At 63.3% G+C, this 26,791-nt stretch overlaps 4 protein-coding genes across 10 annotated transcripts; 2 read left to right on the top strand and 2 right to left on the bottom strand.

The window, feature by feature from the left end:
* Positions 1-556: 556 nt before the first annotated feature.
* Positions 557-12,868, top strand: IMPDH2 (inosine monophosphate dehydrogenase 2). Of its 2 annotated transcripts, XM_030502399.1 has the most exons (15): positions 557-758; positions 905-953; positions 1,036-1,137; positions 1,290-1,364; positions 1,746-1,952; positions 4,271-4,358; positions 5,212-5,411; positions 6,516-6,606; positions 7,285-7,380; positions 8,674-8,745; positions 10,841-10,984; positions 11,704-11,848; positions 11,934-12,077; positions 12,405-12,488; positions 12,608-12,868. In XM_030502399.1, the coding sequence occupies exons 1-15, from the start codon at positions 661-663 to the stop codon at positions 12,627-12,629; spliced, it is 1,617 nt and encodes a 538-aa protein (XP_030358259.1). In that variant the 5' UTR covers positions 557-660; the 3' UTR covers positions 12,630-12,868. The 2 variants fall into 2 exon arrangements, with proteins under 2 accessions (XP_030358259.1, XP_030358260.1); XM_030502400.1 differs by lacking the exon at positions 8,674-8,745.
* A 627-nt stretch (positions 12,869-13,495) lies between these two features.
* Positions 13,496-17,908, bottom strand: NDUFAF3 (NADH:ubiquinone oxidoreductase complex assembly factor 3). 5 transcript variants are annotated; one of them, XM_030502427.1, is made up of 5 exons: positions 17,534-17,908; positions 14,815-15,007; positions 14,666-14,732; positions 14,268-14,368; positions 13,496-14,153 (listed from the first exon to the last, which is right to left on the bottom strand). In XM_030502427.1, the coding sequence occupies exons 1-5, from the start codon at positions 17,899-17,901 to the stop codon at positions 14,028-14,030; spliced, it is 855 nt and encodes a 284-aa protein (XP_030358287.1). In that variant the 5' UTR covers positions 17,902-17,908; the 3' UTR covers positions 13,496-14,027. The 5 variants fall into 5 exon arrangements, with proteins under 5 accessions (XP_030358287.1, XP_030358292.1, XP_030358288.1 ...); XM_030502432.1 differs by lacking the exon at positions 17,534-17,908 and adding an exon at positions 16,974-16,991; XM_030502428.1 differs by lacking the exon at positions 17,534-17,908 and adding an exon at positions 16,019-16,485.
* A 200-nt stretch (positions 17,909-18,108) lies between these two features.
* On the top strand, positions 18,109-22,107 carry DALRD3 (DALR anticodon binding domain containing 3). 2 transcript variants are annotated; one of them, XM_030502401.1, is made up of 13 exons: positions 18,109-18,294; positions 18,384-18,664; positions 18,743-19,023; positions 19,263-19,321; positions 19,420-19,542; positions 19,762-19,832; positions 20,140-20,198; positions 20,478-20,560; positions 20,647-20,770; positions 20,856-20,914; positions 21,012-21,125; positions 21,333-21,401; positions 21,610-22,107. In XM_030502401.1, the coding sequence occupies exons 1-13, from the start codon at positions 18,124-18,126 to the stop codon at positions 21,727-21,729; spliced, it is 1,614 nt and encodes a 537-aa protein (XP_030358261.1). In that variant the 5' UTR covers positions 18,109-18,123; the 3' UTR covers positions 21,730-22,107. The 2 variants fall into 2 exon arrangements, with proteins under 2 accessions (XP_030358261.1, XP_030358262.1); XM_030502402.1 differs by lacking the exon at positions 21,333-21,401.
* WDR6 (WD repeat domain 6) lies at positions 21,982-26,774 on the bottom strand. Its single transcript, XM_030502226.1, has 6 exons — positions 26,696-26,774; positions 24,221-26,621; positions 23,796-23,891; positions 23,498-23,614; positions 23,207-23,382; positions 21,982-23,133 (listed from the first exon to the last, which is right to left on the bottom strand). Exons 1-6 carry the CDS (start codon positions 26,760-26,762, stop codon positions 22,643-22,645), a joined length of 3,348 nt encoding a protein of 1,115 aa, XP_030358086.1. The 5' UTR covers positions 26,763-26,774; the 3' UTR covers positions 21,982-22,642.
* Positions 26,775-26,791: the final 17 nt, after the last annotated feature.

Raw genomic sequence — 26,791 nt, 5'->3', positions numbered from 1 at the left:
CCGGCCCCAGCAAGCTGCAGCCGATGAGAAATCTGGGTCTGGATGGGTGAAACCAGCTCTTAGCTGAGACTCGAGCCAGGAGTTGTGTAAAGGGGTAAAACCACTGTGAAATGCAGTCTTGGCAGGGAGCGAGCCTTGAAACCCTGCGACGCTCCCTGTAGTGTAGTGACAAGCGCTGTTAGCGCTGCTGTAGGGAGGAGATGGAGACGGTTTCATGTTGGCATTCACGGTGCTCACACCGAGGTTTTGCCGCTCTTGGCTTAACGTTGTGGATCCTCATTGCTGGCTCTTGACAACACAAGGTCCGCCCCTACCCTTGTGCCAGCAAAGGGAACACGGGCAAAGGGAGCCCCGCGGGCGCGTGTTCCACCCGCTTCTGGTCGTGTTTAAGTGGTTTGCCAAGCAACGGGGCTGTACCGGGGAGGGGGGTGTCACCCCGTCACCGGTCACCCCGATACCGGTCACCCCGTCACCGGCGCCTCTGTTCCTCCAGGACAACAGGGGGCGATGTCAGCGCTGGTTCTCTTTGGGCCGGGCCGCTCTGTGTCGGGCGCTCTCACTCTCCCCCTCGGGGTGGGCGGTGCGCGATCCCTCGCGGCCGCCGTCGGTGCGTGCGTGCGCGCGCGCGGCCGGGGCGGGCAGGCGGCGGCGGGGGGCAGCATGGCGGACTACCTCATCAGCGGCGGCACCGGATACGTGCCCGACGACGGGCTGACGGCGCAGCAGCTCTTCAGCTGCGGCGATGGGCTCACCTACAAGTGAGGGGCACCGCGAGCAGGCCCGGCGTGCGGGGTCCGAGCTCCCGGCGTGCGGGGTTTTGGGGGGGGGTCCCGGTGCGCGGGGTTTTGGGGGGGGTCCCGGTGCGGTCGGTGACGCGTGTCCCGTTGTTTCCCGTCTCCCGCAGTGATTTCCTCATCCTACCCGGGTACATCGACTTCACGGCGGACCAGGTGGTGAGTGGCCGCGGCGGGGGAGCGGAGCGGGCCGGGCCGGGCACGGCGCTCGGTGCTGACCCGCCTGCCGCCTCCCCGGCAGGACCTGACCTCGGCGCTGACCAAGCGGATCACGCTGAAAACGCCGCTGGTGTCGTCGCCGATGGACACGGTCACCGAGGCCGGCATGGCCATCGCCATGGCGGTGAGTGCGGCGCGGCCTGCCGCCGTTAACCGCGGCGGGGGGGGGGCGTTGGAGCCGCCCCGGCTTCGCTCTCACCACCCGTTTCAATCGCCCCCCGCGGTGAGGGGCCGGGTGGGTTCCGCAGCGGGTCACAGCCCGGTTTGTGTTCCCAGCTCACCGGGGGGATCGGGTTCATCCACCACAACTGCACCCCCGAGTTCCAGGCCAACGAGGTGCGCAAGGTGAAGGTGAGTGGCCAAACGGCGGCATCAAACCGTGCTCGCCCGGTGAGGTGGGACGTGGGTTTGGGTGCGCGGATGGAGCCGTGAGAGGAAGGGGTCGGAGTGTGCCACATGTTGGTGTTTCGGAGCACGGTGACGCTGTGGTTGCCGGCACGAACCTCTCTGGTTGTGTGTTAAGTGCTGTCCATGCACAGCCAGGGATGCTGGTGGGGGAATATTCCCTATCATTCCAGGAAGGAGGGAACTCTTGGGCATCAAATGCAACTTGGGGGAGCTTTGGTGCTGGTTTGGGGCCATTCGAGGTGGTTGCAGCCCTTTGCGAGGCACGTGCTTCTCCTTGGCCTGGGGGTGCTGCTCGGCCTGGCTGCTGCATCTGCTGCTTTTCAGAAATACGAGCAAGGCTTCATCACAGACCCCGTGGTGCTGAGCCCCAACGACCGAGTGCGGGACGTGTTTGAAGCAAAAGCTCGGCACGGATTCTGCGGGATTCCCATCACGGACAACGGGAAGATGGGGGGAAAGCTGGTTGGGATCATCTCGTCTCGAGACATCGATTTCCTGAAAGAGTCAGAGCACGACTTGCCTCTGGGCGAGGTGAGGAGGGGCCTGTGAGCACCCGATGGATGCAGCAGCAGTGTGGGGTGTGATCAGGAGGGCGAGTGCATGGGAGCAGCTCCACATCAGCTCTGCAGGTCCATCTGTAACCCTCTTTCCAAGGGAGAGCAGCTCATTCCAAGGGAGAGCAGCTCATTCCAAGGGAGCGCATCCCATTGTCGCTCTCTCTGCGGCTCCTGCAGTGCAGATGCAGGAGCGTGGCCGTGCAGTTGGCACCCGCACGACTCCTCCTGTGGGGTTGTGTTTCCGTGTTGTGGAAGCTTCCTCTCTACAGCTGCTGCTCTCCCCTGGTTCTCTAATTCCCGGTGTTCCTGGCTGCTGCTGTGATCCCATGTCGTGTGTTGGTGCTGGCCAAGGCTGTAGCAGCTGTGTTGTGCCCAGCTACCCTCCGAGTGCTGATCTTTCTTTACTGGACTGACCTCTATGCCTCATCTTGCTCTTTAAAATAACCCCTTGAACTTGGAGGCTGGCAGTTTAGCCTTTATAATGCTGCTGCATCAAAGTCCCGTCGTACAGGAGGGTGATCTCTGGGATGCTGGTGTTGATTCCTGCCACACGAGCTGTGTAACCGTAGCTCTGCAGCACTGTCAGGTTACACCCCCGGTGCCTCTCGCCCAGGCTCTGCTCTTGGCTCACTGCTATTTTTAGCTCTTGCTGACCAAACCTGGTATCACATGCTCATCCCTCTTCGGTTTGAAATCGCCTATAAATACCTGGAACGAGAATCCTAAACCAGGAGTAGGTTATAAAAGTGCACACGGCCCTTTGAAGCCATGCTGGCCCATTCAGATGAGCAGGAGAAGAATCTCCTCTCATCCTCTGCATGGATCATTCAGCCGTGGATCATTCAGCCCTGCGCAGTTGGAAGCTTGCTGCTGTCACCAGGCAAAGCCAAGGGAATGAATGATCTAGGTCTCTCCCCACTCACTGCCCAGCACTCATCCTGCTCAGCCATTCATTGCTATGCAGTCAAACACACAGGTCTCATGTAGCTCGGGAAGCTCGTGGATCCCACAGGCTCAGGGAGTGTTGTGGGATATGGCTGTGATTCCTCAGGCTTTTCCTGAATGTGGGTTCCGTCACAGACAGGGTTTTGGGTGGGTGCAGGCAGGGTGAACCTCTGTCCTGGTGCAAAATGTCTGGTTTTATGGTATAAATAACTGCAGTGTTCCCTCTTCTCTTTGTTGTGTGCAACTAAACGACCTTCCTTGAGGGTTAGAGTCTTCCCTTTTAGCTTTGCTTGGCCTTCTCGAGTAGCCTTTGATGAGAACATCCCATGTGAGCTTTGTGATGGCAGAACACTGCAGGTGGGAAGGGACCTCCAGCTCTCCTGCTTGAGGCACGTCCTGGGGCTGTGTCTGTGTCTCCAAGGATGGAGATTTGTGTTTCCTCACTGGGCTGCTCTTCAGTGTTTTGACCACTGTTGTGGTGAAAGCTTTTTCCATAGAATCCCAGCCTGGTTTGTGTTGAAGGGACCTTAAAGCTCACCCAGCTCCAACCCCCTGCCACGGGCAGGGACACCTTCCACTAGAGCAGGTTGCTCCAAGCCCCTGTGTCCAACCTGGCCTTGAACACTGCCAGGGATGGGGCAGCCACAGCTTCTCTGGGCACCCTGTGCCAGCGCCTCAGCACCCTCACAGGGAAGAGCTTCTGCCTCAGAGCTCATCTCAATCTCCCCCCGGGCAGGTTAAAGCCATTCCCCTTGTCCCATCACATCAGCTGTCCCCATGTTCCAGCTCTGTTGCCTCCTGCTGTGTTTTGGTGCTTGTTTGTCAGGGCGAGCGTGTTTGTTTGGACTGGAGTGACTCCTGTGCCCCGCTGACCTTGCCGGCAGCAGCAGCAGCAGTGGGTTATTCTGGGCAGAGCCCTTCCAGAGCCTGTGCTCTGGGGATCGCTGCCCAAAAACAAGCTTGGGGGTGGCATTTCTGCCAGAGCAGCATGGGACTGTGGCGGTGGCTCCAGCCCTTATTTGCCTGTGCTCTATTAAAAGGGAGGGCTCTTTGGGTGACCTCCCAGATCAGGGTCATCTGAGAGTTGTCCCTTGCTTCTCGGTGCTCTCCCTCGGCTTGCTGAGGCCCTCTGCCATCTCCTCTCTTCACTGCACCGATGGGCTCGGGGGCTGCTCGCGTGTTGGAGGCTGTTCCTCTGTGTTCCTGGAGGCGTGTTGCTGTGCTGTGGGCTCCTTTGTCTGCAGAGCACTTGCACACGGCAGCGTTTCACGTGGGCACAGGGGGGTTGGTATTTTTGGAGCAGAGCGAAGGAGTTCTTGTGACTTTTTATCTTCTCCCTCCCACCAGATCATGACGAAGCGGGAGGATCTGGTGGTGGCCCCGGCTGGTGTGATGCTGAAAGAGGCAAATGAAATCCTGCAGAGGAGTAAAAAAGGTACCTGTGGATGTCTGTGATCATAGAATCGTGGAATGGTTTGGGTTGGAAAGGACTTTAAGATCATCCAGTTCCAACCTCTTGCCATGGGCTGGGACACCTCACTTTAGACCATGTTGCTCTGTCCAACTTGGCCTTGAACAGTGCCAGAGATGGAGCATTTATCACCTCTCTGGGCACCCTGTGCCAGTGCCTCAGCACCCTCAGAGTAAAGAACTTCCTTATATCCAACCTGAACTTCCCCTGAACTTCAGTTTAAACCCATCACCCCTTGTCCTATCGCTACAGTCCCTGATGAAGGATCCCTCTCTGCATCCAGGGAGAGCTGTGGAAGTGCTGGGCTGGGGGAAGCAGTGGGTGATTTGGGACGTGTCTGTGCACGGATGGAACATGGGAAGGCTGTGTTCCAGCACGAGGAGAGGACAGTGAGTGAGGACAGAGTGCCAGGGTACAGAGGCCACATGCGTTCATCTCAGCTCTGCTTGAAGCTGAGGGATTCTTGGCAGCCCCGGGGCTGTGGAGCGCCTGCTTGTCCAGCCACACACCTTCCATCCTCTATCCTAGCCTGCGCAGCTCTGTTAGGGTTTAGCAGTTTGACTTTCAGCACAGTGTCATGGGTTTCATTATGACAAAAGATGCACCTTTCCTGTGGTCAGTGACACCGAATCCTCCTCCAGTCCTGCAAACCCCTTGCTCTGTTACCTGGCCCAGGGTTGCTGCCACCCGTGGCCAAGCAGGATTTGGTAACACACCTCTTTGAGTCCCCACCTTGTACCAGTTGCTGCCTGGTGCTCCTGGTGTGCCGCAGGGCTGACGTGTGCCTGCTGCAGTGATGCTCTGTGTTTGATTCAAGGCAAGCTGCCAATTGTTAATGAAGACGACGAGCTGGTGGCTATAATTGCCCGCACGGATCTCAAGAAGAACCGGGATTACCCTCTGGCTTCGAAGGACTCCAAGAAGCAGCTGCTCTGTGGTGCTGCTATCGGGACACACGAAGATGACAAGTATCGGCTGGACCTCCTGGTGCAGGCTGGCGTGGATGCTGTAGTGCTGGTGAGCACCCTTGGGTGTCACATTGGCCTGGGGGTGCGGGTTGAATGGATCTCTCTGGCCATGGGGCAGCAGCTTGGCCCTTACTGTCTTTGTTACAGGCCTTTTTGTGTTAGAATATGGCAATTTGTTGACCTCTCAGTCTCCTGAGAGGTTGGAGTCCTCAAATAAGAGGGATTCCTCGTGCCTGGGAACTTATCTGACCTCGAGGGGAGTATGTAGGATGCATTGAAGCCCTGAATCATAGAATCACAGAGTGGTTTGGGTTGGAAAGGACCTTAAAGCTCATCCAGTTCCAACCCCCTGCCACAGGCAGGGACACCTTCCACTAGAGCAGGTTGCTCCAAGCCCTGTCTAACCTCGCCTTGAACTTCCACAAATGTTGCAGTCTGTCACCACCATCTCTCATATTGCCAACTAATTCTGAATATTTGGCTTCTTACATTTTCCCTTCAGCAGTTTGCTGTTTGTTACTGTGGTGTTCTCTTTACCCCCGATGTTCAGGAGCAGCCAGAGCTGCTCTGCTGCTCTCCCCTCCTGGCCTGTACAGCTTTCAGGCACAGCATCACAGCCTGCGTTTGCACATTGTTTCCCATTGATTGTTGGCTTGCTCCGAGGGCATGGCTGGGCAGCTCCACGTTTAACACACAGCAGTGAGCTGGCATGATGGATGTCACAGGGCCTGAGTGCTCGGGGTTGGCATCTGGTGTTTCAGCAGCTCCCTCCAACAGCCGGTCTGGATTCCACAAGGAACATTCACCACTTCGCCTGTAGTTTGAGACAGGGCTGATGGTGTCCTGGTGGTAGGGCCACACGGTTCTTAGCCACAGCAGATGTGCTGCTCGTTGGCTCCTCCACAAGCCACAGGGTTTAAACATGAACGATATTACTGAAGTCTTTATGATAAACTGCCCTGCCCAGGGAAGGTGCATTATTGTCTTGGCAGCAGCTTCTCTGGTTCTGTGCTCAATTTAGGAACCATTTTGCCCACTTAGCCACCTTAGTAGAGACCTGGAGGATCTCAGTGAGCATCTGAGGCTCTTCCAGAGCTGTATTTGCAATCTTCTGCAGAAATTCTGTTTGAAATTGGTTTTCTTTCTGTTGCAGGATTCCTCTCAGGGGAACTCCATCTTCCAGATCAATATGATAAAATACATTAAGGAGAAATACCCCAACCTACAAGTTATTGGAGGAAACGGTAGGCACGTGTTTAAGACTTGTCTTTAAATAACATTTGTTTCTTAGCCACAGAGGGAGCTGCAGGGATGGGAGTGAAACACTCGTCTTGGTAAATGCCTGTCAGCTTAAAATGGTTTCCTCTGCCTTGTGGAACAGAGCACGAACACTGCAGGCACAGGGCAGAGCCCTGCTGCTGCCCCAGCTGCAAACATGCCCCACAGCACAGTGTGCACAGCCCTCTGGAGCTGTTCCACATCAGCTTTTTACACTCCAGTTTAAAATTTTGGATAACAACAATGAATATTGCTTAATGTGGATATCTAATGGAAGTTTTCCCTGCCTCTCGACAGCAGAGTTCAGCCCTTGTCCTTACCTGGCTGGTGTGTTACTGGTGCTGCCGTCAGCCTGTGCTCTGCCCTCCCTGCCTGGTGTGGCCCAAAGGGTGCTTGGCACCATGAGGTGACCTCTGCTACCTCAGCCTTTGGGTGTCAGCGTGTTGCAGAGCAGCATAAAGGGACAACTGGGGGCAGAAACTCACTCTGCTTTCATAGATAGGCCTGGTAGCAGGGGGCAGCCCGGCCTGGCTCTGGCCCAGGCGGGTGCCCGGAGCAGGGGGTGTTTGCAGCCACAGGGCAGAGCAGTGTCACAGCGTGTAGAGCTGCTTGTCTCTCTTCAAACCAGTTTCTGCTCCCCACAGTTGTGACTGCTGCTCAGGCCAAGAACCTCATCGACGCGGGGGTCGATGCCCTGAGGGTCGGGATGGGCAGTGGCTCCATCTGCATCACGCAGGAAGGTGAGAGAGATCAGCTGTCTCCTACATCCGTTCAATAGGGATTCCCTGCTGAAAAGCAGCAGAGCTGGGATGGATTTAAGCCATTGCAAGGGCAGTGTCCAGCAGCAAGCTCTTTTCACCCTCTTCATCCAGGATTTCCCAACACCCAGGTCAAACCTTTGGGGTGGCAGCAGCAGCAAAGGCATTTCCCAGTACTGACCGAGGCTGAGCGGAGCAGCTATAGCACGTGTGGCTTTGCCCACGCTGTGGCTCGGTGTGGGACGGGGCTGTTGGGCAGCTCTGCAGGGAGAGGGGCTTTGCTGGAGCCCTGTGCCCAGGGGTGGGTGCACTGGGCTGTCTGTGCTCCCTTCCCCTCTCGCAGCAGTGTGAGTGGTGCTTGGGTCCGCTGGGCTCGATGCCTTTCTGCCATTTCCAGGCCAAGATGGGATTTCGGGCTGTTGCCTGCAGTTAGCCAAAGCTTGTGTGCGGCAGGGGCTGTGTCACCCTTGGCTAGAGGCAGAGAGGGGTGTCCCCAGGGCCTGGGGAAGGGCTGCCTTGAGGACAGGCTCAGTCCTTGTGTGTAGAACCTGGCAGATGAGGTGCAGAGAGGTGGTGCGAGGTGCTGAGCCCGTGAACAGCCCCTCTCTGCTCTGCTCCTTGCCACGGGAGGCAGCAAGAGGTGGTGGCTGAGGGCACTGCTTTAGCTCTGCCAATTCCACATGGAGCAGCCCTGGACCTCGGCTGTGTCCTGCTTTGCCTGCCATGGGGTGCTGGTTGCGGGGGGGGTCCCAGTGTCAGGTCACCTTTCTAGGGAGGTTCTGGTGTCCTTGGGCTGACGCTTCCATGGCCGGAGCAGAACCAGGACACTCGTGTCCCGCTCTGGCTCTGAGGCAGGGCACCCGCTGAGGCATGTTCCATTGTGCAGCAAGGAGAACACCTCCAGAGGGTGCCTCTCCCGGCTGCCCTGGAGGTGGGGTTGGGTGCTGGTTTGGGGTAGGAACAGGGCACAGGCAGAACGTGGTGCTTCACAGGAGACAACGGTTGCAAAGCTCTTACTCGCAGCTCCTCAGGTTTTTGTCCCATTTAGGGCAAGAACTCTGGCTCTTGGGGTTGGGGGTCACTGGATGGCTGCTGGGGCAGGGTGAGCATGTGCTGTGCAGGATGTGGCCCTCTGGCTTGGCTCGGGCTAGGAAGGGTTTGCAGGGTCAGCTCTGTCCCACACCGTGTGCTCTGCCAGTAGCAGGTCACTGCTGGGGTCCTTTGTTCTGCTGCTGTTCTTCTGTCTCTAAAATGTGTGTGTTTGTTTTTGTTTAGCTGCTCCAAAGATCCCTCCAGACCTAAAGTCCCACAGCCCCAAATGCCCTTCTACTGTCACGGGCACCTATAGTAAGTCACTTGCCCTGTTCCCAACCCTAATTACGTGTCTTGAAGCAGGCCCCTGATTTGGCTGCACATGGCCCTACTGCTTGTTTGAGAATAATTTAGCTGTAGATGCACTTGGGGTTTTGTGGCTTTGGATACTGGTTTTGAATCTGAAACGGAAGCTGAGAAGCCTTTCTGAATTCCTAAAGCAGGGTCTGACCTGTCAAAGCTGAGGCCGCTCAGGCCTGTCCACCCTCCACTCCAAAATACAGATAGGAGCCTGAGGGGGCTTTCTGGCTGCACCTTCTGCATCCGTAGCTGGGCCTGGCCCTGCTGATCCAGCGCTGGGCGGTGATCCCTGAGCAGTCCGTGATCCTGCTCGGGATCTGGCCCCGGTTACTGGCAAAGCTTCACTTGAAGCTCGCTCCCCTGGGGTTACAGAGGGGCTGAGCTGTTGTTGGTACCATGGCACTTGGGTACCACAACCACATCTTTCCCCACAGACCTGTGGAGAGAAAGAGCTCTCCCCCTGCCCAGCACAGGGTGCAGCGTCGTCTGCTCCCTACTTCTCTGATGCTGCCCAAGCCCTGGGTTTTCCCCTTTGCTCCTTGTTGTGACGCACCTCGAAGGGAAGGAGGTTCCTGTTGAAGATCCCAGAAGGTTTTCTCTAGCAGATGATGTTGTAGGGCCGCCCTTTGCAGATAGCCTGAGGAGGACAAGCCCTCACCCAGCCCACTCGGCGTGTGTGTGCTCTGAACCCTGCTTTGGAAGCCTGTGCTCAAGCTGTGGCGCTGGGCACTGGGAACGCTGCGATGCTCCCAGCGGCCCCAGGCCAAGCTGCTCCTTAAAGGGCTGGTCTCCGTGGTTGCTGCTGTGAGGTTCTGCAGGCCCTGCGCTGTCTGTGGCACGATCCCATAGACCCTGGACTCTGTATGCTCCAAAATCAAGTGCTTCTCTCCACAGAGCTCTTCCCCTGCAGCGTTCTGCAGCTTTAGCAGTGGCGGTACCCGGGCGAGACCAGCTCTTTAAGGCTCGGGGCATCCCTGTTGCCGCTGGCAGACTCTCCCTGCCTGGCTGAGCCTTAGCTTAAGGCTGCATTTTGGTCCATTAAACTCAGTTTTTTCACGCTCTGGGCTCTGGCTGCCCTCTCTCAGAGCTGCTGCTGAGCACTGGGAACGGAGCAACCACCGGCCTTGGCAAACCTGTGCCAGGGCACCGTGGTGCCAGGCAGGCTAAACCTCTCCTGGAGCTCACTAATCCTGCATGGCCATAACCTTACCCGGCGTGCTGGACTAACCATGACCAGAGAAAAGGCTTCCAGTAACTGTGGGGAAGGGAAGTCACCCTGAGAGAAGCTCCTCTCAGTGTTCTTGCATGCCTGTGGCTGACAAAGACGTGCCCTGTGCTGGTTTTCCCTCGCGTAACGGGAAGCCTCTAACTGGTGCTGACTGGGAAAAGCAGGTAAATCCACAGCTAACAACTCCCTTCCCGTGGGGCAGCTAAACCTGACAGGATCCTGCGGGGCAGGAACATAAATTATTTCCCCTAAGCCATCGAATCATCCTGCCCAGTTCCCTTCCCACTGCTGCATGTGTGTTTGTGTGTGTGTGCAGATGTCTCTATATATCTCTATACATATATATACGTACCAGCTCTCTCCCAGCCAGCTGCCTTGCCATGCAAGAAGCACTTCATGCAGTGCTGGGTATAGGGAGATGGGGTCTGGCACTGCTGGGAGGGAGCGAGCGGTGGCACATGTGCCAGGGCTGCTCTGGAGAGGGGCTTTTGGAGTCTGCTCCGCTTCCTTCCCCAGCTCCCCACACGTCTGCTGTGCACCAGGATGAGCCGGGGCTCTCAGCTGATCCCAGGCATTGGGTCAAAGACCCCAGTCCCCAGGTCACCCGCAGTGTTTCGGAGTCAAGGGGCCATGAGGATGTCCCGGCAGGCACCTCCTGGGCATCCACGTCTCCTGCAACTCGGCCTAGGGAAGGAGCATCCAGGGATTTGCGCGTTCCCGAGTGCTGGAGCATGTGTGTGCTGGAAGCCTGAAGGGCCTGCTGGGGAGGGGACGTGGTGCTGTGTGAGAGCTGACCCTGTCCGTGCTCTCTCCTGCCCACAGTGCTGGCGTGCGGCCGTCCCCAGGCCACCGCGGTGTACAAGGTGTCCGAGTACGCCCGGAGGTTCGGTGTCCCCGTCATCGCGGACGGCGGGATCCAGACGGTCGGGCACATCGCGAAGGCTCTGGCGCTCGGCGCCTCCACGGGTGAGCAGAGCACCGGGCGCGGGGGCCACGGCGGTGGGAGGGGGACGTGGAGCTGCTGGAGAGAGCCCAGGGGAGGCCCTGGAGCTGCTGCGAGGGCTGGAGCAGCTCTGCTCTGGAGCCAGGCTGAGAGAGCTGGGCTGGGGCAGCCTGGAGAAGAGAAGGCTCCTGAAGGGGAGACCTTAGAGCAGCTCCAGTGCCTAAAGGGGCTCCAGGAAACCTGGAGAGGGGCTTTGGACAAGGGCCTGTAGGGACAGGCCAAGGGGAATGGCTTTAACCTGCCAGAGGGGAGATTGAGATGAGCTCTGAGGCAGAAGCTCTTCCCTGTGAGGGTGCTGAGGCGCTGGCACAGGGTGCCCAGAGAAGCTGTGGCTGCCCCATCCCTGGCAGTGTTCAAGGCCAGGTTGGACACAGGGGCTTGGAGCAACCTGCTCTAGTGGAAGGTGTCCCTGCCCGTGGCAGGGGGTTGGGACTGGATGAGCTTTAAGGTCCCTTCCAACTCAAACCAGTCTGGGATTCCAGTCTGTGATTCTATGCACATTGTTGGGAGTCTCCTAGGACAAGTTTCCATGTGGCATTGGATTTTGGGCATGAGGACATACACCTGCAGGTGGCTCAGGGCAGGAGGGGTCCAGCAGGGTGCTGTGCCCAGGGACCCAGGGGTTTTGTGGCCACGACCTTCCTGCTGTTGACACCCTGTTCTTGGTGCTCTCTAATGCCAGTGATGATGGGCTCCCTCCTGGCTGCCACCACGGAGGCCCCAGGCGAGTACTTCTTCTCGGATGGAATTAGGCTGAAGAAATACCGTGGCATGGGCTCACTGGATGCCATGGACAAGAACCTGGGCAGCCAGAACCGGTATTTCAGGTAAGAGATGGTGCTTTGGGGCAGCAGATCGAGCTTTTGGAGCTTCTCCACTTCACAAACATCCTTGGTTTGTGCTCCCATCCAGTGAGACAGACAAAATCAAAGTGGCCCAGGGGGTCTCCGGCGCGGTGCAGGACAAGGGCTCTATCCACAAGTTCATTCCATACCTGATTGCTGGGATCCAGCATTCCTGCCAGGATATTGGTGCCAAGAGCCTGACCCAAGTCCGGTGAGTGCTTCCCCTCGCTGTGCTCTGGTTAGGTCACAGTGCTGCTGTTTGGGGTCCTGTGGCCTGCCCTCGCTGTAGCCTTCTTCCCTCATGTCCAGTGGCACTGTGTGATAGATTTGCCAGCCCCAGGGCTGCAGGAGCGTGGTCTCTTGGGCTGGAAAGGTTGGGGTTACCTCCCTCTGCCTGGCTCTTAGCACAGCAAAGACCATTCAAGTTACAACTGGAAGAACCAGTGTCCCTTGTCGCAGCTGCTCCAGCTGAACATGTGCCAGGGCACTGCGTTCCCTGGGCTCTGGCTGGCACATGAGCAGTGTCCTTCCCCCTCAGAGCCATGATGTACTCGGGAGAGCTGAAGTTTGAGAAGAGGACGACGTCTGCCCAGGTGGAAGGAGGGGTGCACGGCCTCCACTCGTAAGTGCTTCTGGCAGGGGCTCTTCCATGGGCTGGCAGGCCAGGAGCTGTTCCCAGGCTGTGCCTTTGTCCTTGCCCCGGCTGAGGTGGGTCAGTAAAAGGCCTCTGCTTTGCTGCAGGTATGAGAAGCGCCTGTTCTGAAGGTCTGTACCTGTCACCAAGCCACTCAGCCCTGCGCCCCCCGCGAGGGAGCTGCTCCTGCTGCAGCAGCGCCAGCGCTCTGCGGGCTGCCGGGAGCTCCCCGTGTCCCTTTGGCTGCTTCATCCACCCCGGAGGGCCCGTCCCCTGCCCGGGAGCCGTGACCCCGGGCTGGGCCTGGAGCCCTGCACGGGTTGGCCGTGTTTTACAATAAAAGAGAAAAAGCTGTGCAGTGGGTGTCAGCCCCGAGCCCCTTTCCCTTCTGTGCTGCCCCCTCCTCCCTTGGCGCTCTCCTTTGCTGCCTGCACCCTCTGAGGAGCCCCCCAAAGGGACACTGTGCGTGTGCAAGGGGGGAATGAGGAGGGGACGGCGCTGCGTGGATAATGCAGTGCGGGGTTTAAAAACCCCTCCTGGGAGCAGAACACAAAGTGGCTGCTGGGCAAGAGAGCAAATGGGTTTGACAGGGCTGGCAGCAACAGGCACATGCAGGACCCTGTGCCCTGGGCAGCTGCAGCGGTGATAAACACGTCAGTGCTTGTGCAGGTACATGCACACGTACCCACACGTGCTGCAGCCACCTACATGCACCAGGCCCTTGGGTGTGTATTTTCACATGCTTGGTCCTCACCAATCCACCTTTCTCCTGCCCTTTGTTTCTTCCCCCTAAACATCCCATGCTGTCCCCACTTCCCAATAATAGTCATTATTATTATTACTGTTACTAACAATAATATTATATAGGAAACACCCCCCCATATATGTGTTCTATATAACACATGCAGATGTCACTTCTGCTGAAGAATACCTGTTCACTATCAATGTTTTGTGTCTCTAACGTTGCTGACTGAAAGAAACCACTCCGCAGCACAGTCATGTCAGATTAGATTTACACCTGCTAAAACCTTCAGTTACAACAGAATCATGTCAAATGTTCATTAGCACAGCTCACTCATTAAGCAAAGCCACCCCGGGGCTGGGGGCTGCAGTCACATGCAGAGGTGGCCATGTGTGACCGGTGCTGGCCGTGCCCTGGTTGCCACACAGTGCCCAGGGAGTGAATGCACAGCACATGAACCACCACACAACTGCTTTATGTGCCCAATTAACGTGTATTTAGCTTGCGGAGCCCAAGACGTGCCCCGGAGCGTGCAGCTCACCCCAGCACCTCCACCCTGCCCTGGGGCAACGGCTTCTCGGTGCCTTGGCAGCGGGCACAGCGGGGCTGTGGGTGCGCTGCTCGTGCCTCCTGCCGTGCCCCAGGCTGGGCAAGGAGGGTGAGAACCCGGGGTTTAGGGCAGAGCCAAGTCCATGCACTGCACAGCCCTCCTGCGTGCAGCCACCTCCAGCCAGCAGCTCCGACAGCTCAGACCGAAGCGTTTCTCCAGTGGTGCTCGGGGGGCTTCAGGCAGGCAAGGGCAGAGCTGCAGCGCCCGACGTGCCCATGGAGGTGCCGCGCGGAGGGATGAGCCCAGCAGCCACCATGCGCTTCTCACTCGTGAGGAAGTTGAAGGTTGCGCAGGCGTTTGGCTGTGAAATGGAAAAGGGAATGAGGCCGCAGCCCTCACTTCCCCACAGGGCACGCGACCTCCCATGGCCACCAGCCTCCCCTTCGCTGGGGTGCTCCCCCTGCGCCCTCCTTACCGTGTCCTGCACCTCCACAGCGATCCCGCACTCCCGCATCTGCTTCAGCATGGCGGGAGAGAGCCGCTCCACCCTGTCCCCTGTGCCCAGCACCAGGATCTCTGCAAACAGGACACGACCACAGGCAATGGGCTGCGCTCGGGCTGCCTCAGACCTGCCGTTCCCACCGGGACCAACAGTTCCCACAGAGGCTAAAGGAGGGGGGAGCCTGTTTTGCTGCACCCCTCCTGCCGCTGCTGCAGAGCAGAAGGGTTCCACAGAGCAGCTCCATCACCCAGAGCACCACCAGGGCCCTGCGGGTGAGCTGGGGGCAGAGCTGTGCTGGCCCCGAGGGCACGGCTCAGGAAGCCATCTGGGGCCGGGCTCTGGCAGCACACGGCTCTGGGTGTCCCACGTACCGATACGGGGCTCCAGCAGCCGGAACAGCGACAGACTCTCGTGCGAGATGTCCCTGTAGGAGCCGACCTGCGGGGACACGGGGAGCACTGAGCGGGGCAGAGCCCCGGGGCACCCACCCGCGGCCCCGGCCCCACCGCCGGGCACTCACGTTCCACTGGAGGATGGTGCGGGGCAGGACGGCGCAGGGCCCCACCACCACGTTCCCGCTGATGGTGAACCCGCGGTTGCTGTAGCCCTCGATGAACATGATGTTGGGGGACTCCGGCTCCAGCACCGTCAGCCGCGTCCGCTGGTAGAGCTCATCGTCCGATGGGGTGAGGCGGTGAGCCCGGTGCGGCACCCTGCGGGGACGGCGGGTGTCTCGGGTATGTGTGACCCATGGCCAGCCCCACACAGAGCCCCAAGGGCACCCCATAGACACCCTAGGGTCACCCCTCAGCCACCCCCCGGTAGCCGCACGTTCCACCGCCGCTGGGGCCCCACCGCGACGCCCCGACCCAGCCCCGGGGGTGCAGCCGTGGCCGCGGTGCCGGTGCCGTACCCGCCCGCCGCCCGCCGCCCCGCGGGGCCCAGCAGCCGCCGCGCCGCCAGCGCCACCGCCATGGCCGCGCCGCCACCGGAACCGGGGAGAAGCCGTCCCGCCCCCTCGGCGCGCCCCCTGGCGGCCGCCGCCGGTCCCGCTGGCCGGGCTGGGACAGCGACAGCGGCACCGGGGGCGGGAGCGGGGCCGGGGCCACCCCCCGGGGCTGCCACCCCCCCCCCGCCGGGGGAGGGACACACAAATATCTCAACACCGCCCTCCCCCGGGACCGGGATCGCGACCGCGGCCGGGACCGCCCCGACCTGGTGCGCCCGGGGCCGGCGGCGGAGCGAAACCGAAAGCGGCGGCGGCGGGGCGGGTGGCGGGGGCACCGCGGGGGGTCCCGCTCACCGCCGGCGGGAGGGCCGCGGACTGTCCCGGGCTGCTGTACCGGAGGTGAGAGGGGAGCGGCGCGGCTCCCGGTGCCGGGTCCCCGACACCCCGCGGAGCGGCCGGGCCCGGGCGGCGGGAGGGAGCGGGACCGGGGCTCGGCACAACTCCCCGCTGCCCCCCCGAGCCGCCGCCGTGCCTCCGCTGCCCGAGCTCCGCAGGCTGCTGGCCCCGCTTCCTCTGTGCCGCGCTCGGTGGCGGGGATCTGGGGGGTGCCCCGGGGCTGGGGACCCACGTCCCGCACCCTGCGCCACGCTCCCGGGGCCAGCCAGAGCGCCGGCACCGCAGCGGGCACCGGGAAGCTCCCGGCGTCGGCGATGGGACCGTTCCCGCCGCCGCGGTGGGGAGGCGTCGGGGAGCCCCACACCCCCCGGACGGGCACCCTCGGCCAACGGCAGCGTCCCCGGTCGTGAGCACCACGTGGAGCCGCGGGGTTCCCCACACGGTTTCGCTTCCCCATGGCGGGTGTCCGAGGGCCGCGCAGGTGCCGCTGCCCTCCCTCGGGGCCATCTCGTGTTTCCGGGCCCCGTCGGCGGGTTCTCCGGGCTGGCACCAGATGCTCCGGCCCCACCGGAGCTTTGTTCCGAGCAAGTTTCCTTTTGGCTCGGCCGTGCCGCCCTCCCCTTGGCACCCGGCCCGAGGCACAACCCACAGCCACAACCGGCCCGGCCGCGGCTGCCGGGCAGCTCCGGTTCCTGGCGGTAAGTCGCCCTCTCTCCCCTCCTGGACCCACGGTCGGGGTGCCGTGGTTGTGGACCCCGTATCCGTCTCTCTGCGGTGCCGGCGCGGGCAACGGAATCCCAAAAGCAGCTGTCCCCGCTGTGCCCAGCTGCCCTGGGGTTTCGTTACCCGCGCTGCCGCCCCTGCCTCGCCCCACAGCCTGCTGCCCCACACCGGAGCCGCTCGCCCCACTCCGACCCCGCTATAGGAACCGGGATCAACCGGTGTCTCCCATGGTCCTATACCCCTGATGGCCAAATACAGCAGCTCGCTTCCTGGGGACTAACCCACAGTGTAATGTGGCCACCCCGTGAGGTGCTGCCACCCCCATGGCTCTCCCTGGCTCCCTGCAGCCCCCCCTCCGGTGCCAGCAGGGATGTCCCCCGCAGAGAGACGGCTTTGGAATGACACGATCACTCCCGCTGAGCGGGCAGCCACAGAGCCATCGGGGATGTCGTGTCTGTCCAAAGCTCTTTCGGCACCTCCGAGAGCCCCCCCACCCCCCCCCCCCCCCCGGTGCTGCTGGGCTTCATATGTGCTGCCTGTGGGACCCCCATCCCTTGGGATGGGGATGGATGCAGCCTGGATCCCGCTTGAGCAGTAATGCAAGGTCTGACCATGCTCCCACTGTGTCCCCCCCCCGGCCGGCCGGGCAGGGGTCCCGGGTGGCTCCTGCCCTGCGGACAGTCAGCAGTTGGTCTGGTGTGAGCAGCGATTCTCAGATCACCTCTTGGCTGTGGGTGGTGCAGGGAGCACCCCTCCACGGCACGGCCCCACCGGGGGGGGGGGGACGGACACGGCCGTGCCCCATAACGAGCTGCTGCCGTGTTCCCAGCAGAGCCCATGCAGCCACTGCCGGGATCTGCCCTCGCCATGGGGTGTCCCCCCCCCCGTGCACACAAGCCCTGGAGGAACCGGTTTGGGCCCTGCGGCCCCCCCCGGCCTCATGGGGAGGGCAGGAAGGGAAGGGCAGGAGGGAGGTCTCGGCTCCCCAGCGGGTTCGGTGCTTCCTGGATACCCGCTCCCCGGCGGTGGCACGGGGCTGGGGCTGTGCCAGGGCCACTGCCCGTGTGCCCTGCTCGGAGCTGGCTTCGACTGCAGCCCCGGGGGGGGGGGGGGGGGGCTCAGCTCTGCAGATGTCATCAACACCGCGATGGCGCGATCTAATCGCTTCCACCTCCTTCCTGCCGGGGCTGATGAGCTTGGCGAACATGCGGGGCGGGAGGGCAGCTCCGTGCGCCCGGAGCCGCTCGTCACCGCCCTGCGCCGCGCAGAGCCCGGCTGTGGCGGCAGGCTGCGAGTGCTGGTGCTCCTCGAATGCCCCGTCACACCCCTGCGGGGCGCATGGCGGGGAGGCGGAATGGACGCCTCGCACCCTGCGGTCCATCCACAGCCACCTGCCCACAGCTGCGCGCCTGGGCACGGGCAGGAGCCGCCCCGGTCCCCAGCCCTGCCGGTGATCGCCCCCTCGGGAGCCGCCTCGGGCCGTACTGCGGTGAGGCAGGGCCGGGGCTGTGCGGGGCTGCGGCCCGCCACACTCATCATGGCGGCGCCGCCGCGCTGCCCGCCACACTCATCATGGCGGTCCCCAGCGCCCGCTCCCCCCAAGATGGCCGCCGTGCTGAGTCCAACCCACCCGCACCCAAGATGGCCGCCGGGCAGCGCCGCGCTCAACATGGCGCCCGCCAGTGACAGCCAGGGGAGGGGTGAACGGAGCGGTTATGCCACTTCCGGCCGAGCGAGGCGGAAGTACCGGCGCGGTTTGTAATGGAGGCGGGCGAGGACCGGCCCGGGGTAGCGGCCACGCTGCGGGCGCTGCGGGAGGCGCTGGGGCGCCCCGCCGCGCTCTGGGTGAAGGAGAGCAGCGCCCGCAACCTGCGGCACCGCGACTTCCTGGCGCCGCGGGCCGCGCTCCGCGCCGCCTTCCCGGACGGGCAGGTACGGACGTACGCACGCACGCAGCGGCGGGGAGGGGGGCGTGGCCACATGCGAGCAGGGGAATGACGCGTCGCCCTCTCGCCCAATAGGTGCCCGCGGACGCCGTGGCGCGCGTGACGTCGCTGTGCGGCGCGGGTGTGCTGGCGGTGCGGGGTGCGCAGCAGGTGCCGGCGGGGCTGGAGGTGCGGTTGCAGCGCCCCGACGCGTTTCGGCGGCTGCTGCTGTCGCCGAGTCCCGCGCCCGCACCGACCCCGGTCCCCGTCCCCGCCGTGGTGCTGCACTGCCCGGCCCTCCGCGGCCCGGCCGCCCCGCGCCACCTCCGGCCGCTGCTGCTGGCCGACCACCTCGCGCAGCTGCTGCGCGCACAGGGGTGAGCGCCGGTCCCCGCCCCGCAGCGCCCCGCGGCACCGCCCCGCGCCGCCAGCGCCCGCCTCTGCCTCTCCCGCAGGGTCGGCGTCCGCCTGGTCCCCGCGCTCGCCGAGGACGGGCGCCGGGACGTGCTGCGGCAGCTCCGCGTGGACTGGCCCGCGGGCCCCGCCGGCACCGACCTCGCCGATGCCGTCTCGGCGCTGAAGCGGGCGCTGGGCCGGGCGCCCTGTGCCGCAGGCTGCGGGCAGGGGCCGGGCGCAGCCGCGCTGCCGGCGGATGTCATCTGTAAGGTGCGGCTGAAGGGCTTCGCGGAGCAGCAGGGCCTGGTGGGGTACGACCCCAACCTGGATGTGCTTCTGGGTGAGCCTCGGTGCAGCAGCTCGGTGGGACTGCGGGGGCTGGAGGGCTGCACACAGCCCGGTTCCCTTGCTTTCTGATTGTCCTTATAGAATATAAGGAGGAGGGAGGTTTAGATCTGAATTCCCTCCTTCTCTTATTCCCCTTTGGTCTGGTTTGAGCCCGGGGCAGACCCGATGGTGCGGGATGTCGGGGTGGGGTGAACCCTCGTGTCCCGCTCTGAGCATCCTTCCTCCTTCCAGTGACGGAGGGGAAGCTGCGGTCCGTGGCTGAGCTGCAGCAAGCTGCTCTGCAGTGCACAGTGAGTAACCCTGCGGTGCGGCCAGCCCCTTGCTTCCCACATGTGGTTCTCCCGTGTCACGCAATTGCATGTGCGCTCTCCGCTGTGCTCTGCTGCAGGCTGGAGGCCAGGGGAGCTGCTGCAGCATCGTGCACGTGGTGAGCTGCGAGGAGGAATTCCAGCAGCAGCAGCTGGATCTGCTCTGGAGGATTCTGGATCCAGGGCCACACACAGCTTTGCAGGTGAGGAACCTCCCACCCTCCTCACTGTCACCCCCAGCATCCCTGTGCTCACCCAGCCTCCTTCAGACCCTGCACTAGATGAGCCTTAAGGTCCTTTCCAGTCCAAACCATTCCATGATGCTGACACAGCTGGAACAGGGCTGGTTTTATCCCAATTCAACACTGCATTTTGGTGGAGCTTCTGAGTCTCTGACTGCTGCCCTGGCCTCTCTCTTTCAGAAATACCTCGTCTGTGGGCCAGTGAAGGTGACAAACCCCTCATCACCCATCGGGGCAGACCAGTATCTCCAGTAAGTTGGTGTGTAGCAAGGTGCCTGCTGTGTTGCTCGCTGCCAAGGCTGCCTGTGCTCTGCCCACCCTATTGGCAGCCACACTGACTGAACTGATGAGCACGGAGAGTTCTGTGCGGTCCCTCTAGAGTGCTTTTTGTGGCCTCAGAGCTATTTGGAGGGGACTGGAGGTGCTCAGCTCCAATCCCAGTGTCCCCCTCAGTGCTGCCTGTAGGAAAGGCAGCAGCAGGAGCTGGGTGCCGCACTGGTGCAGGGTGCTGTCTACCCCGGGGTGAGCTGTGTTTGTGAGTGTCTCTCTTCCTCCCAGGCTCCGAAAGCGCCAGATGTACGAAGCCTCCGTGATGAAGTACGGGGAGCTTGCACAAGGTGAGCACCGCAGCTCCATGCATGGGTGCTGCTCCATCCCCATCTCCGCCTCTGTGTGGTGCTCCCTCTTCCCTCCGTGATGCACCCAGTGCTGACTGTGCTTGGGGGAAGGCGTGTAACCTGCCACAGCACCAAGCAGCACCTGCAGATGGGGGCGAGGGCTGGCGTGGTGGTCCCCAGCTTCCACTGGAGCTCCCTATAGCCCAGGAGGGGGGCACTGGGGGTGATGGTAAATGGGAATGGGGTGATGTGTGCTGATGCCACCTCCGTTCTCCACAGATGAGGCCTGGACTGAGGTGATCGATACCCTCACAGCGGCTGCCATCAGGTTCGAGATGCTGAGCACTGCGCACCGCAGCCAGGTAGGACGGTGGTTTGTGCAGGGACAAGGCAGGGGAGCTGTGGGAGCAGCGCAGCAGCCTGGACTGGGACTCATCCGTGCCCTCAGATCACACTGGACCTGCAGGACAGCAGCATCTCCACCAAAGGAACCAAGAGCGGCGCCTTCGTGATGTACAACTGCGCCCGGCTGGCCACGCTCTTCGACACCTTCCAGCGGGCTGTGGAGCGGGGTGAGCACCACTGCGGGGCTGTTCCCCACGCCTGGAGCCACGGGGCTTCTCCAGGCACAGCAGCAGCCTCCTGCCTCCTTTCCAGGCACGTACCCACCTCTGCCACCACCCTCGGAGCTGAACTTCTCCTGCCTCCGGGAAGAGGTGAGTGCTGGGAAGGGGAATGTGGGGACCTGTGGCTCGGGTGAGGGATGCTGCCGGCTGGCAGGATCCAGCCCTCCCTGACACAATCCTTTCCCAGGGTGAATGGCTCCTGCTCTTCAACTATCTCCTGCCCTTCCCTGAAGTCCTGCAGCAGGCAGCACAGCTGCCCGCACCCACCAAGGGCATCCGGATCACAGCCAACACAGAGGCAGTAAGTGCACATGCCATAGCACCCATGGGTGCTGCTCCAACAGTCACAGCCCAGGGCAAGGCTACCTGCTGGCTGGGTGCTGCCCACTGGTGAGCAATGCAGGGGCAATGCCAAGTGAGACTGCAGCACCCCTGGGGCTGCTCCTGCTGTGCTTGGGGCCCAAGACTGGCCAGGCCCCACCATACCAGCAGAAGCTCTGTCTTGCAGGTGTGCAAGTTCCTGATCCAGCTCAGCATGGATTTCAGCTCCTACTACAACCGGGTGCACGTCCTGGGGGTAAGTTGGGTGTCCCAGCCCTGCAGCCCTTCCTGGGGCTGCACTGCTGCTGTGGGGAACAGGGTTTAGGGTGCCCACAGCGTGATGCAGCCCTGCACCAGCCCCTCAAGCATCTGTACACAGGGTAGAGAAGCAGCAGTGCCTCCAGGGCAGCCCGGTGAGGGGTAGTACAACCACCAGCCCCAAGCCGCTGCCTTCCTCCCCGCAGGAGCCATTCCCCCACCTCTTTGAGCAGATGTTTGCCCGTCTCCAGCTGCTGGCAGCGGTGCGGGACGTGTTCCACAGCGCGCTGGCAACGCTGCACCTCCCGCCCCTCAGCCAGATCTGAGCCACATCACAGCGTGACCGGCAGCAGGACACCCCACCACGAGGGGAAGGACAAGGGCACATCCTCCCTGGCAGGGCAAGGGGCTGCCCCACTGTCAGATGAGGGGTCAGGACATGCCGCAGCCCATGCAGTTTGGAGGTTTGGCTACGTGCACCCAGCACAACATGTCCAAGGAGCAGAAGGGAGGATGCTGGAGTGCCCTGCAAGCCAGACTGGTGTGTACTGGGCGAAGCAGGACCAGGCACCGACTGCGCTTCCCTCCAAGCTGTTTATTGAAGGTTGCTCCATGCTGGCAGGGAGCTCCTGTGGCTCATGGCTCTCACTGAGCCCTGGGCCAGGCCCCAACACTGGGGTCCAATACATTTGTTGCTGGACAAATGCTTGTGTGTGTGTGTGTGTGACTCTAACAGAGCACCGTGTTCCATGTGGGGCTGCACAGGAGCAGTGTCCCTGCTTGTGTCACTGCAGTCCCCAGCACTGCAGGATCAGGGCTGTCCTACAGGGCCCTATCCCAGAAAGCACGAGCTGCACCATTGCCTGGTCTTGGCCTCCTGCTGCCCTCAAGCTCCAAGGGCTCAGCACCCTCCTGAGCATGTTCCTCTCTGGAATCAGGGCTGGAAAGCCTGGATATGGTCCCTCACATCTTGGGGAGGAGGAACTTCTCCTGGGCAGGGTGGGCTCTGGACCCCACTCCCTTATTGCCTGGGGAGCTGCAGCTTGTTCAGGAGGGGTCACCTCTGCTTTCTCCCAAGACCACCAGCCTTGAGCACCCCAGATGTGGCTGTGCTGTCCCCAAGGAGCCAAGCACGCCTGTGCCCTCAAGAGGGGACACATCAGCATGGAGGCTGGGACAGAGGCTGCGGTGATGGGCACAGAATAAGTGCAGGGAACCGGTTGGGCCACACTTGCCCTGCTACTGGTGAGGCTCTGGTGGAGGGGGCTCAGGGTGCACTGTACCACGCAGCATGTTCAGCCCCTGCCCGCAGAGCACACAATAGAGCCACCGCTCCCCCCCGGCCTCCACCACCTCCCAGCAGTCCAGCTCGGCCAGGTCGGGCACATGGAAGAAGGTTGTGCTGAGCTCCCCCAGCCCGGCCGGGCTGCGCTGCCACAGTGTCAGGCGCTGGTCCACCGAGGCGGAGAGCAGCAGGTCCGGGCGCAGCACCCGGATCCCCATCACATGGGCAGCGTGGGCACAGGGCTGGGCCACCCGCTCCAGGACGTGCAGGCGGGTCCTCGCCGTGGGGCTGTCCCCATCTAGGGTCACCTCCAGCAGGCAGACGTGGATGGAGCCGTCGTCGCTGCCGCTGGCCACCAGGTACCGTCCCTCCGGTGTCTCATAGACGTGGAGGCTGTTCACGCCGCAGCTGTGGGCCATCACGGTGAGCAGAGGGGCTCCCAGCGCTGGGGAAACAGGGCCAGTCAGGAGCGTGGTCTCCACGGGTGGCAGAGCAGAGCCACCGGCCGCTGCACTCACCCAGGGGCTGCATCTCTCCCTCTGCTTGGTGCAGAGCATCCACTGCGTCTGCGACAGGGCTGGTGATGTCCCAGAAGGCGACGCCGCCGTCAGTGGCTGCACTGCACAGGAGATGCCTCCTGGAAGGGAGGTGTTGGGGAGCCTCTGGCCACAGCCCCGAGGGTCCCCACCGTGATCTGGGGAAGCAGAACAGCCCCAACAGGCTGATTTCACCCTTCCCGCTGCCATCCCTGCGAGGACCAACACTTCTCCCCAGAGCCCCACGGGCTGCAGCACAGTGTTGGGGCTCACCTCTCCCCTCCTGCCCGCGTGTGCAGGAACGCCTCCACCTTCAGCACGCAGCGCTGGTGGTGAAACGACTCCGCCACCAGCACCAGCTTCCGGGCGGCCTCCAGCAGCCCAAAGACCCTGCGATGGAACAGAGGACAGTTGGATGTGCGAGAAGGGGGCTCCCGGCACCTCTGCCTCCACTGCCCACCGTGCGCCATCCTGCTGCTGGCTCAGAGCCGGCCACGTCCATGGCAGCAGCCTCCCCTGCGGAGCTCTTCTCTCAGCCCTAGCTCTGCTCTCCTTTGTGACAGCTCCTCACCGGACTGATCCGTCGCTGCAGGCGGCAGCCAGGAACTTCCAGGGAGTCGGCGTCTGCTCGGTGCTGGTCCCAGGTACGACCGAGAGGGACATGTACCTGCAGCAAACACACGATGCTCAACACCACCTCGGTGACGCCTGTGGCCTAGGGTAGGGGGACGCCCAGCAGAGCAGCCCGAGCCCAGCACAGCTCCGAGCACTCGGATAATGCACAAGGAAAGATCGAGCCCTTCCCTAACTCCTGAAGCCCCTCAGGGATCAGCCCCTGGACACAGGACACCAGGGATGAGCACATGAAGCCACACCACATCCTTCTGCCCCAGCTGAGCCCGCAGCTGCACAGAGCAGGTATCCCAGCACCATTCCCAGCACCCTCCCAGACCATGGTCACCACTAACCCCGCCTCGAGCAGCTCCTGAGCATCACCTTGTCTCCGGGTCCATCTTGACGAGCTTGTGCCTGTTCTTCTTCCGCTCCCAGTGCTCGTCCAGCCGGTGGGAAGCCACGTGGATGACCTGGCAGCCCACAGCGCCCTCGGAGGCCGGGTCCGCGGCACACAGCAGCCGGTAGCACTCGATCTGCGCCCGGCCACCCGCGGAGAAGAGCAGGGTGGACAAACCCTCATCACCAAAGCCCTCATCACCGGGTCCCGCGGGGCCGGCCAGCGCCAGCGCCCTCACACTAGACACATGGTCACTGAGGCGGGCGAGGGGCACGGCGGCACGGGAGCGCTCACTGAGCACCAGCACACAGGCCGTGGTGTCCTCACTGCCCGTGACGAAGACGTTAACGGCGGCACGGCCGGGCACGGCCACCGCACCGAGGCGCCGCACGCAGGCGATCTCCCGCCCGTGCAGCGACGGCAGCAGCACCCGCTGCTCGCAGGGCTCGGCCCCGCGCTGGTACAGCAGCACGTCCCCACACTTGATGAAGGCAAAGACCTCGGCCTCGGCGCTGCTGCAGTAGCTCCAGGAGCGGTGCCCGCCGCCGCAGGGGATGCAGTGGAGGTTCTCGCCTGTCCGGCTGCTCCACACCACGAAGTTGTCAGCGTGAAAGCCCAGCACCAGCAGGTCTCCATCCGTGGTGAAGCGCAGCTCCTCGATCCACTGCAGCCCTTTGCAGGGCCTGTGCTTCCGCAGCACCTCCAGCCGCTGGTCCTGCACCCGCAGCTGCCGGTATACCCCGTCCCGGCCCGTGCTGTAAATGTAGCCCCCGTGGCAGGTCACTGAGGTAACCCCGGTCTTCCCGTGGAGCCCGAAGAGCACTGACAGCGGGGCCTCGAGGGGAAGAGCCTCTTTGTGTGACAAGCAAGACAGGTCCGGCTCACTGCTGCTGTCCTCACCAACTGGGTCGGTGCTGCCATTGGCGATGCTGGTGCTTTCCACAGCCTGTCCTGAGGAGCTGCTGCACGGGAAGAGGAGGAGGGACCCCCGGCGGTCCCCGCAGAGCAGGAGCCGTCCCTGGGGCAGGAATGCCGCACAGGTATGCCAGCGCTGCTTGCAGAGTGGCAGCAGGTACCGTCCCATGACCTGCACCTGGGGCGCCCGCCCAGGCCGGTGGGTGACATCCAGCCACAGCATCTCCCCGTCGGGCCCAGAGGCCAGCAGGGAGGCGGCACCAGGGGGCAGCCCGGGGCGGGGGGCCCAGCCCAGCCCGTGCACGGCCCCCTCGAACAGTCTCAGCTCGGTGGTGTCCCCGGGGTGGCTCAGGGCGAAGAGCAGGAGGCGCCCGTCGCTACCGGCCAGGGCGCAGAGCGTGTCCTCCCCGTCGGGCAGCGGGGCGGCCGCCAGCACCGCGCGGGGCCCGCCGGCGGCGGGGGGCAGCACCGGAGCCCAGCGCCTCGCCGCCGCCTCGTAGACCACGAGCCCGCCCGCCTCGCCCAGCGCCAGCACCCGCCGCGGCCCCGCCAGCAGCACGGACCGCGGCCGCAGCGGAGCCCCCAGCGCCGCCACCGGGGCCGCGGCCGCCCGCCGGGGCCGCCAGAGCCGGACGCCGCCGTCGTCGCCGCCCGTGGCGAGGCAGCCGCCGGCGGGACGCAGGGCCAGGGCGCGCAGAGCCCCGCGGTGCCCGCGCCGGTCCCGCCGCACGCCGCCGCCGCCGTCCCACTCCAGGCAGGCGCCATCCTCACCGGCGCTGACCGGGCACGGTCCCCGCAGCGCCACGGCGGCCACCCGCGCCCCGTGCCCGTAGCACACGAGCAGGCAGGAGCCGTCCCCGGCCCCATCCCCACCGCTCAGGTCACCCACAGCCCAGAGCCGCACGCTGCGGTCCTCGGAGGCAGAAGCGAGCAGCCCTCGCGGCGCCGAGTAGCAGAGCGCAAGCACCGCGCCACAGTGCCCGCACAGCCGCAGCTGCGGGACCTCGGCCGCCGCCACCCGCCACACCACCACGGTCCCCATCGCCGTCCCGGCCGCCAGCGCCAGCCGCGTCCAGCCCGTCCCCGCCAGCACGGCGCAGCGCAGCGCCCCGGCCCCGCCGCAGCTCGCCCGCCGCAGCCAGCACCCGCCGCCCCGCCACTCGTACAGCGCCACGGCCCCGCAGCCCAGCACCAGCGCCAGCCGCCCGCCCGGGACCCACCGCGCCTCCCACACCCGCGCCCGCAGCTCCCGCGCCGCGCCGCCGCCGCACACCGCCAGCCGCTCCCCGCCGTCCCGCACCTCCAGCACCGCCAGCCAGCGCCCGCCGAACGCCGCCACCCGCCCCGCCGCCGCCCCGGGGCCGCGCTCCGCCCGCAGCCCCAGCACGCTGGCCTCACGCAGCACGTTCCGCCGCGCCGCCGCCGTCCCGCCGCCGCTCAGCCGGAACGCCACCACCTCCGGGCCCGTGCCTGCGGGACACCGCGTCAGCCGCCGCCGGGCCCGCCGCCTCCCGCCCGGTCCCCGTCCCGGTCCCGGTGCTCACCCGCCAGCAGCGCGTCCCCCGCGAACTCCAGCGCCGTCACCGGCGCCACCAGCGCCACCGGCTCCATCTTGGCGGTGGCACCTCCGTCGCCGCTGA

The sequence above is a fragment of the Strigops habroptila genome, chromosome 11 (genome assembly GCF_004027225.2).
Source record: "Strigops habroptila isolate Jane chromosome 11, bStrHab1.2.pri, whole genome shotgun sequence".
Taxonomy (NCBI): Eukaryota; Metazoa; Chordata; class Aves; order Psittaciformes; family Psittacidae; genus Strigops; species Strigops habroptila.
Note: the sequence above shows the minus strand (reverse complement) of the source record. Positions and strands in the feature narration are given on the sequence as shown.